We start from the raw sequence: 10,615 nt of genomic DNA, 5'->3' as shown, positions 1-10,615 counted from the left end.
GATATATATATATATATATATATATATATATATTATTTGTGGTTAACATAATTACAAAATGTTTCAAATCATTCAACAAAAAAAGTTATATACTGTATGTTATTTAATATACCGTATATAACATAACATAACATATATTTTTTATTTATTTATTTTTATTTAGTTTTTATTTTTACTAAATTTAGTTCAAAATACTTACACAAAAAAAAACAATTAATCATTTGGTTTACTATCGTATTTGAAGATACAGTATATATATATATACACTGTAGAGATGAGTCTCAGATATAGTCAATAGTAAATAAAATTTTTAAAAAAAAATTTAATTAACTTTTTTTGTCAACAAATTTTTTTTAATTAGTTGGTAATAGAGAGCGAAAAAATAAAGTTTATAATTAAAACTAAAAAAATCAAATTAATATTATAATTAATCTATAAATACTATAATATTTAGTATATATATATTTTAATTATATTTATTTCTATGTATAATAAATTTACGGATTATGACTAATAAATATTGAGATTATTATATATACTTTTTTTGTAAATACATAATAAATATACATAAAATTTTTATACTTGACAAACAATTTTTAAAATTAACACAGTAATATTATTAATTACAAAATAAACACATACATACACATATATACACACAAATATACATATATTGATACTTACACACAAATATACATTTACACACACACTTACACACACATACACTTACATATACACACATATACTCACTCACACACACACTACACACATTACACACGCATATACACACACACACACATACACAAACATACACACACATACACACACATACACACACATACACACACATACACACACACACACACATACACACACATACACACACATACACATACATACACACACATACATACACACATACATACACACATACACATACATATACTGTATATATAAAAACTTTATCATACAAAACTATATCATCAAAATGAGATGACATAATTATATGGGTTAACGAGTTTTATTATATAAAATATTATATATATATATAATGTATATTATTGTGAGCTACCTATTCATCAAAATTATAAATATCACATACAGTATCATATCTTAAGTCTCATCTCAATGTGTATTGAAATTTATATCAAAAAAAAAAGATTATTAAAGTATTTTATATACCGATATTTTTTATTAACATAAATACTATTAATTTAAATTAATGATATAATGGCACACATATACTGTACTATATATATACAGTAGTATTAACAATATTATAATATTAAACTGTATTATACTTTCACATTACAGTTAAATATAATGTTTATTTCAACCAACAAAAAAAAATAACTATTAAATTAAATTAATAGCATTTGTTTTGCTAAATATATATATATATATATTTTTTTTATTAATAAAATTTACTATTTTTAAATACTGTCTAGATTTTATAATTTTAAAATACTTATTTTTTATATGTTGATTAAATCACACAAATATCATATATCATCTAAATAACAATTTTAGATGAAAAAAATTAAAATTAAAATTTTTAAAAAAAAACATTTATAGTATTTTACACATTATATATATATATATTTATATAAATAGATACTAAAAATAATTATTTGATTTTTTTGATAGTTTAATATAGTTTATTATTAATAATGTTTGTGTTATTTTTTTTAGAAAAAAATATATATTAATATTTAAATATTTAATATAATACTGAATACTATTAAATATTAATATTACAATATTATAATTACTAATATTAATAACTTAATAAATATTTATAACAGATTAGAAAACACAATATAAAATAAATAATATTTAAGTCAAAAAAATAAATAAATAATATTTAAATACAAAAAAACTTTTTTTTATAAAAACTTAGTTATACTGTAATATCCTATACATAGAGAGTATAGGGAATAGTCATATAAATCTTTTTTAAGTAAAGTTTTTTTTGTTGATAAAAATCACACATAAATTTCAAATCAAAAAAATGTTTCAAAATTTATATAATTTATTTAAACCGTAAAAAAGGCGATTAAATTTGTTTTATTTTTTTATTAAATAGTTTATATCAAATACTTACATATAAATACAGTTTTTTTATTATCAATACAAAACATTTAAGTTTTTAAACTTTTAGTTCATATATGATATAAAAACATAACTACTTATAGTTTAAGTTTTTTTTAATATATATAAAAATGTTTTACACTTAAATATTTTGTATATAAATATAAATATTTTACTCTTTTTTTATAAATAAAAAAATTGTCTTTCATTTTCAATAATACTATACTACTGTTTTATAAACAGTTATAAAATTTTATAAAAATTTCTAATTAATTATTTAATTAATTAAAAATAATAATAAATATTTTTATCAATTTATATTATTAACTTTAATAAAATGTTTATTAATTTTTTTATATATATAATTTACATTATTATATATAATTTATTAAAATTTAATATTTAATTTATAATAATAATAATAAAATTGAGATTCAATTCTAAAAAATATAATAATTTTTTTGAAATTAATTATCACTTTTTTTATCGTTTGTTATTCAATGTAATCATAGTTTATATATATTGTATATATTTATCATATATTTTGTAACAAAATATTTGTTTGTTTTTTTTTTGTTTAAATTAAATTAATGTTTACAAATTATATTATATAATTAAATTAAATATTATGTAAAAAAATTTTTGTCATATGAATTATAGGTATATATATTATTAAATATTTTTTGATTAACAAATTTGCATATTAAAAAAAATAATTAAATTATTATTATTATATATATATTATATATAAAATATTACCGGTATATCATATAATTAAAACAAACAAACAAATTAAATTAATTAATTAATACAAACAAATTTAAAAAATACTAATAATAATAATAATTATTATTATTGGTTAATATAATTAATTAATAATATAATAATAATAATAATAATGAAAAAAATTAATTTAATTTTGTTTTTTCTTTTTTCTATAACAACTCCAACTGTTTGGCCGTTAGTTCGGGAAAATCGTAGCCATTGATAGCCAACCGGACCAGTGCTGGCATACGGACAATGCAACGAATGGTACGTTTGAAACATTGGATGCATTTGTATCGTAAATCGGGTTCATAGTCACCGGCGGTCGGAGGAGTTGGCGTATCGGTTGTTGTTTTGGTGGAGGACTTAGTACTGGCGGCAGTGGCGGCGGAACCGGTAGTTTTGCATTCGCAGTTAAACCAACAATCTTTGAGCATCAATAGCCGACAGTTACGCAATTCGCCGATATGTTTGACCAGCGATGGGACAATAATAGCCGATACCAGTATCAGTGAATGAATACGCGGCGATATAGTGGTCGATAGAAAGTTTAGATTCAGATCTTCGTCGTACTGAATGGTCAACTCATTCAAATCCAGTCGATGCAGGTATAATCGGATACCCATTTTGCGGCCATTTCTGACCCGAAATTCGACTAAACAGGTGAATCGTTGATAGACAAACTGTACGATATCGTCGGACTGGTGGCCGCATAAGTCGAGTGTCAATTGACGCAGACGTACCGATCGGCGCACAGATTTCAAACAGCGAATGTCCAACTGTTGACACTTGGATATTGTCAGTCGGGTTACAGTGGATGAGACACTGGATAGCGGAGAGTCCAGTGATTGGCCGTAATCGTGAATAGTTAGTTCGTCGAGTATATCGAAATATTTGACCATTTTTTGTAAGGCTTTCCAACTGTTCATACGATTACCTGAATAGCAAAAGTGTAGCAATTTGTCTGTTGTGACGGGAAAAGAGAGAGAGAATTAATTAATAATAATTCGGTAATAATCAATAATATCCTCTCTTTCTCTCTCACTCTCTCTCTCTTTCTCTCTCTCATTATCTCTCTCTCTCTCTCATTATCTCTCTCTCTCTCATTATCTCTCTCTCTCTCATTATCTCTCTCTCATTATCTCTCTCTCATTATTTCTCTCTCATTATTTCTCTCTCTCATTCTCTCTCATTTACTCTCTCTCTCTCATTCTCTCTCATTCTCTCTCATTCTCTCTCTCTCTCATTCTCTCTCATTCTCTCTCATTCTCTCTCATTCTCTCTCATTCTCTCTCATTCTCTCTCATTCTCTCTCATTCTCTCTCATTCTCTCTCATTCTCTCTACTTACTGGCCAATGGTTTGCCGAGTTTATGCCAATGAAGTTCAGGTATACCGTCGATATTGTCAAACGTTAGACACTGGAGTCGCGGACACTGAGTGATCAGCCATTTCAGGGCAATCGTATCGACCGAACAGTTACTGAATACCAGTGACTCGACAGCGGTAGTCATGCGAATAATTGGCGAAAACGGTGCAAACGATCGGAACATAAGTCGCCGGCCGCCACCACCACCACCGCCGCCGTCTTTTTGCCTGTCCATCAGTTGCGATAGATTGCCATCCAATCGGCGATGACAGATATCGGAACAGACTGTCAGTTTGTGATGGCCGATACCACCACCACTACCACCGCCGCCGATAGTGTGCGGTTCGCCCAAAACCAACACTTTCAGTTCGGACATTTGTCGTTGGACCTGTCGGTGCCAATCGGGGCTCATATACCGTACGGTTGGTGTTGTTGTCGAGTGGTTGACGATCGCTGTTGGCGGCTGTGTCGACGGCGGTTCGGCCAAATAGTTGATGATCTCCGACATTGACAATTGGTTATCGTTGCGCTGCTGCTGCTGTTGGTCACTATATGATGCCGTCGAGTCGTCGTCGACATCATCGCCGTGGCCGTCGGCAGTATTGTTATTGTTGGCATCAATGGCGGCGTTATTATCGGTGTCGGCCGATAAAGAGTGATCATCACTGGAAACGGCGGCGACGGCAGTGGTACTATAGGTGGTCATCAAACTGCGGTCATCACTGGTGGTGCTATCAGTGGTGTTGGCCATAACAATGTGGTCATCAGTACTATCGGCTGCTCCGGCGGCGGCGGCGACGGTGTTATCATTGGCCATAAAACTGTGGTCATCACTGGTGTCAGCGGCAATATTATCGGCGGTGTTATCGGCAATCAAACAGTGGTCATCATCATCATCGCTGGCAACTGTAGCGGCTATGTTATCGGTAGTGGTGGTGGCGGTGGTGGCAATCAAACTGTGGTCATCATAACTATTGGTGGCGACGGCAGCGGCGGCGGCCCTATTGATGGCCAACTCGCGATTGGAGCCGTACTCGATGTCTAGTCCGCTCAGGAATAGCAAGTCGTCCAACGATACGGACATTATTTTACGGACAGTTTTTTTTTCGGGCAATTAGTGGTCACAACACAAACACAACACAACAGCAAACATATCATATGAATAGTAAATACAATAATAATAATAATAATTAAAAAAAATTTATTTAATTATTATTTTTTTTTTTTAATAAACAAATCAATCAATCAATCAATAAATGTATTAATGAATCGAATGTTTCATAAAGTTTACAGTTTTTTATATATATATTGTGTGTCACTATCTCTATCTCTATCTCATTGTTAGTGCTATTATAGAATACACTACAAACATAATTTAATTTCGTATCGCAAAAATATTGATATCATTAACTTTGAACTTTAATAACTTTTTTATTTTTTAACTTAAATAAACAAATTTGATATCAAATGAAAGAACACTTTTCAAAGTTTATAAGTCAATAAATAAAATTGCATTAATTATCATATTATCTATAAAAAAGCATAAGAAGTAAGAAATGGTAAAAAAAGTTATGTACAAAAAGTATTTTCGTGAAATCAAAACTTTAAATATTATTAACAAAATAAAGCTATTAATTTAGTAAAAACAATATTAATATCGAGTATTGCCTCCGTTGGCATCAATCACAGCCTGCAATCTTCTTGGAACACTTTGGATCAGCTTTTCTGTGACTTCTTCAGGTATATTTTTCCAGACATTAAATAACGACTCTTTAAACGCAGAAAAACTTTTTCTTTCGCTCTTTGGCACACGTCTGTCCAATTCATCCCATAGATGTTCAATAATATTGAGGTCAGGGCTCTGTGGCGGCCACTCAAGTGTCTCAATTTGATTGTCAGACAACCATTTCTTTGCCAATTTTGATGTGTGCTTTGGGTCGTTGTCCGCTTGAAATAAAAAATCATCGCTTATTTGTAGATCTCTGGCACTCTGAAGCAAATGTGGGGTCAAAATATCGTTAACGTAAATGTAGCGGTCCATAGTTGATGGAATTTCGACCAAATGGCCAACTTCCTGGCCTGTCATACACCCCCATACCATAACTGATTTCGAGTGCTTCACAGTTGGACATATATTATCAGGATTAATGCTTTCGCCTCTCTTTTTAAACACTCGTTGGCGACGTTTAGTACTAATAATCTCAAATTTTGACTCATCTGACCACAAGACCTTCCTCCAGTATGACATAGGCATCCGGATGTACTTTCGTGCAAAGTCTAATCGTTTTCTCTGATTTGTTAGGCTTATCATTGGACGTCTTCGCGCAATACCACTGTAATAACCCATTTCTTGAATCCGGTGTCTAATAGTGTTTCTGTGACACAAAATGTTTCTGGCGGCCAACTCTTCCTTAATCTCATCGGTGGTCAACTTCTTATTTTTTGCCACAATTCGACTCAATATCCTGTCCTGTTTAGCACTGGTACATCTTTTTCGACCACTTCTTGCGAGATTTCTAACTGTCCCGTACTTTTCGACTTTCTTTACAATTGATCGGACAGTATTATCAGTTGTTGTAAACAGTTCCGCTATTTTTGCGTATGACTTTCCGGTGCTGACTCTCATATCATACATTTGTTGGCGAATTGCATCTGAAAATTCTTGTATTTTAACCATTTTTATGATAATCACTGCATTTACTGTTTATTTACGTGTATTCAAATTAATAACAATGCATTGGAATCAACATTGATCAATCAATAACAATCAATTTTGTTATTTAAACCATTGTTTTGACCATCTAGTATATCAATTTAATTGTGATTTATTACTCTATTATTTGATATCAAATTTGTTTATTTAAGTTAAAAAATAAAAAAGTTATTAAAGTTTAAAGTTAATGATATCAATATTTTTACGATACGAAATTAGATTATGTTTTTAGTGTATATTGATATTATTAATAGTATTATTAATAGCGTTGCCAACAATAATGTGTTTAATCCGAAATGTAATTAATAATTACTAATTATTATGTATTGTATTCAATTAATTAATTAATTAATTAATTAAAATGTATTTTTTTTAACTAATTTAACTAAATAATATTAATATATTGAAATTATGAATAAACTTTATTGTAAAGTATTAAATTGTTTTAATATTAATTTGTTTTTTTGTTGAATCACTTTTAGTTTATTATTTCAATCAATTAATTGTTAATTAATTTTTTTAAATAATAATTTTCAAGTATTTTTTTTAATTATAATATATATTTTTTAAGATTCAATTTTTTAATATCTATATCATAGAGTTTCCAACAATAATATTTAAATGATATGTTATTATTATTATTGTATTTAATTAATTAATTTTAATGTATTTTTTTATCAATTTAACTAAATAATAATATCGATATATAAATTATGAATAAATTTTATACAATATTATTATTTTTTTTTGAGAAATAGTTGCAATTAATTTGTTTAAAAAAAAATTATTACATATTTTGTTTGTTTTGAATCACTTTTAGTTTATTATTTCTATCAATAGATTTATAGTTAATTTTTTTAATCAATAATTTTTAAAAAGTTTTATTATTAATAAAATAATAGATATATATTTTTTTGTATATTTATAATTGTTAACACAATTTGTGATTAAATTAGAAATGAAAAGATAAACATTAATATAATATTATAATATTTTCATTTTGAGTATTATTTAAATATATATATATATAATAATTTTACTTATTTACACTTTTAAAAAATTATTATAAATTATCCAAATAATTATCATTAATTTTTTGTTGAGTTAAAAATATTTTTTTTAAAAAAAAATTAAGTATATTTTAAAAAATCAATTAATAATAAAACTAATAATAATTATTATTATTTTATTGGCATATATTGTGTATTTTTCTTGTGATGATTCCTTGAAAATAATAAATAAAAATTAATAAAAAAAAATTAATTAATATATATAATTGTAAATAAATTATATATACATAATGAAAATAATTTGATATATAAAATAACAATTTTTTTCTAGTTTTTTTTAGTTTTTTAAATTTTTATTTTTAAATAGCATAACACTTACCCGAAAGCTATGGCAAAATTGTTTGGTAAGTCACGGACCAATTGAAACTGATTTAATTGATTATCATTATCATCGGTAAAGTCAAAGACAAAATTATTATTATCAATATATTGTTGTTGTTGTCGACCATCTAGTGGTAGGACATGACTGTTGATGGTATCGGTGTCGGTGGTGGTGGTGGTGGTCATCATCGATGATGGCTGGGATGCCATTGCCGGCGGCGACAGCGACGAGTAGTAGTGATGGTAACGGACACGACTGGCCAACAATTTTGGCTCCCGATTTTTTCTATCATATATTTCTATGATATTGTTGGCCAGTGGCCGCTGGTGTGTAGACTCCAGTACTACCAGATCGTTGTTTTCGGCGGCGGCGGCACTGGTGGTGGTGGTGGCGGCGCCGGCGGTATAACTGTTTGATGGTTTGGCATTAGTTTTACTTTTAGTTTTCGTATAATAATTATTTGCTAATTGTTTACTACAGTAACAAAAAAATTAAAAATAAATACTTAAAATAATTTTATTACTTATATATTATATAATACTTACTCAACATATGGCATATCTTTGGGCACATTATTATCATTATTATTATTATCACTGTATTTCTTGTAGTGATTTACCTGAAGATGATTATTGCCAGTGAAGACCATAATCTGGTCGTGTGTTTGCAAATGAATTGGTTGTTGTTGTTGTTGATAATGACCTCCCGGTGCTGGCGGTGGTGGTGGTGGGAGGTATGGCTTCGGCGGCGGTACTTTTGGTTTCGACTTTTCCTCCAACAGCAACAATACTTCGGCAAAAGTAACTACCGGTTCGACCACATCGTTGATCAGACCCAACAGCTGAAGCACTGGGAGGTCACGTATTTTCTGTATTGTCGGCGATTTCAGTGGATTATAGTTTCTAACGTTTACCAAAAAGTTTAGGAGTTCCAGTTTGGATGGCTTATCAAATTTATGGCCACCACTAACCCTATCGGGCACCGGTAGTACACTGAGTACTACTATTGTCAATGTTATGTAATAATAATTATTATGTAGAAAATTATTTGGCATTTTTATTTTTATTTGGACAGTTAGTAGATATTTGACACAATAATAAATATCTAACAAATAGTTAAATATTATTTTTTTTGTTTGTTAATTATATTTAATTTAATTTTTTATATATATATAAATATTATAACATTTTGTTATTTCATAACAAATTGAGTTTTTTTTGACGCAAACTTTTTTGTTGCAATCACTATAATGATGTGTTTTTGTGTATATAAAACATATAACACAATATGTAATCACATTTTTTATATATATATAAAATATATTGTTTTGAATGAAATTATTATTATTATTTAAAAATCACTTTTAATCACTATTTTTTTTAACTATAAATATTCAAAAATAAATATACTTTAAAATTAAATCCAATATTTGTTTTGTTTTTTATTTAACAGTTAATTCACAGTTTTGTTTTGAATAAAATTATTAATAATTTTATTTAGAAAACATATTATAATTAATTTATGTTTAATTAATTATAATATGTTTTTTAAATAATTTATTTCTATATTCATATAAATTTAATATTTATGTTCACTATTATAATAATAATAATAATACTGTAATAATGTTTATGAAAAAAACACACAATTTTTTTTGAAAAACACGAATTTGTTTTCAAAACAAAAATTTGTTTTTTTTTTGATTGTCATTCAAAAAAATGCATAAAAAAGATAAAAGAGTTTTAGAAAACAATTTTTTTATATTAGTTTTAATCTCAATTGAAAATAATAATAATTTTTAAATACATTTACTAAATACAGACACAGTATTTAATTACACTGCACTTGTGATGTCCACAAAAAAAATATTTAAATATTTTTTTTATTGTTGAATATAATTATAGAAATACATAAATGTATATAAATTTTTTGTATTATTGTTAATTTATATATATATATATTTTTAAAAATATAATTTATTATAATTTTTTTTTGTTGAAACTATTTTAATCTCAATTTTGTTGTTTGTCTTAAAAAAATTTTTTTTATAAAAAAAATACAACAAAATAGTAGAAAACGTCACTTTAGTATTAAATATATAGAGTATTAATATTTAAATATTTAAATATTAAATTTCAATCAAAAAAAATTTATTTAAATGAAATCATTTATTTAAAACACAAAAAAAATTATTTGTAACACAATTTTAAATTTTTGAACAACAGTTTTGTGTATCACTTAATCACTAAAATATATATATATATGAAAACTAGTTTTTATTTATAG

The 10,615-nt window shown here is 26.7% G+C and overlaps 2 protein-coding genes across 2 annotated transcripts in view; both read right to left on the bottom strand.

The window, feature by feature from the left end:
- Positions 1 to 3,008: 3,008 nt before the first annotated feature.
- Positions 3,009 to 5,376, bottom strand: LOC128962265 (uncharacterized). The gene is made up of 2 exons (XM_054308630.1): positions 4,207 to 5,376; positions 3,009 to 3,820 (listed from the first exon to the last, which is right to left on the bottom strand). The coding sequence occupies exons 1-2, from the start codon at positions 5,306 to 5,308 to the stop codon at positions 3,027 to 3,029; spliced, it is 1,896 nt and encodes a 631-aa protein (XP_054164605.1). The 5' UTR covers positions 5,309 to 5,376; the 3' UTR covers positions 3,009 to 3,026.
- A 2,946-nt stretch (positions 5,377 to 8,322) lies between these two features.
- Positions 8,323 to 10,615, bottom strand: part of LOC128962822 (uncharacterized) — a 13,575-nt gene continuing 11,282 nt past the window's right edge. The window contains exons 5-6 of the mRNA XM_054309223.1: positions 8,875 to 9,231; positions 8,323 to 8,803 (exon numbers count right to left, since the gene is read on the bottom strand). Coding sequence (XP_054165198.1) covers positions 8,323 to 8,803; positions 8,875 to 9,231 — 838 coding nt within the window. The remainder of the gene's footprint in view (positions 8,804 to 8,874; positions 9,232 to 10,615) is intronic.

The sequence above is a fragment of the Oppia nitens genome, unplaced genomic scaffold (genome assembly GCF_028296485.1).
Source record: "Oppia nitens isolate AA-2021 unplaced genomic scaffold, nextdenovo-longstitch-racon4-pilon3 scaffold6_pilon_pilon_pilon, whole genome shotgun sequence".
Taxonomy (NCBI): domain Eukaryota; kingdom Metazoa; phylum Arthropoda; class Arachnida; order Sarcoptiformes; family Oppiidae; genus Oppia; species Oppia nitens.
This window is presented reverse-complemented; position numbering and strand designations above follow the sequence as displayed.

Coding starts and splice junctions, on each gene's coding strand:
- LOC128962265 (XM_054308630.1), bottom strand. CDS start 5,308: ATGTCCGTATCGTTGGACGACTTGCTATTCCTGAGCGGACTAGACATC. Junction 3,821..4,206: donor ACTCGGCAAACCATTGGCCA/GTAAGTAGAGAG, acceptor CCGTCACAACAG/ACAAATTGCTACACTTTTGC.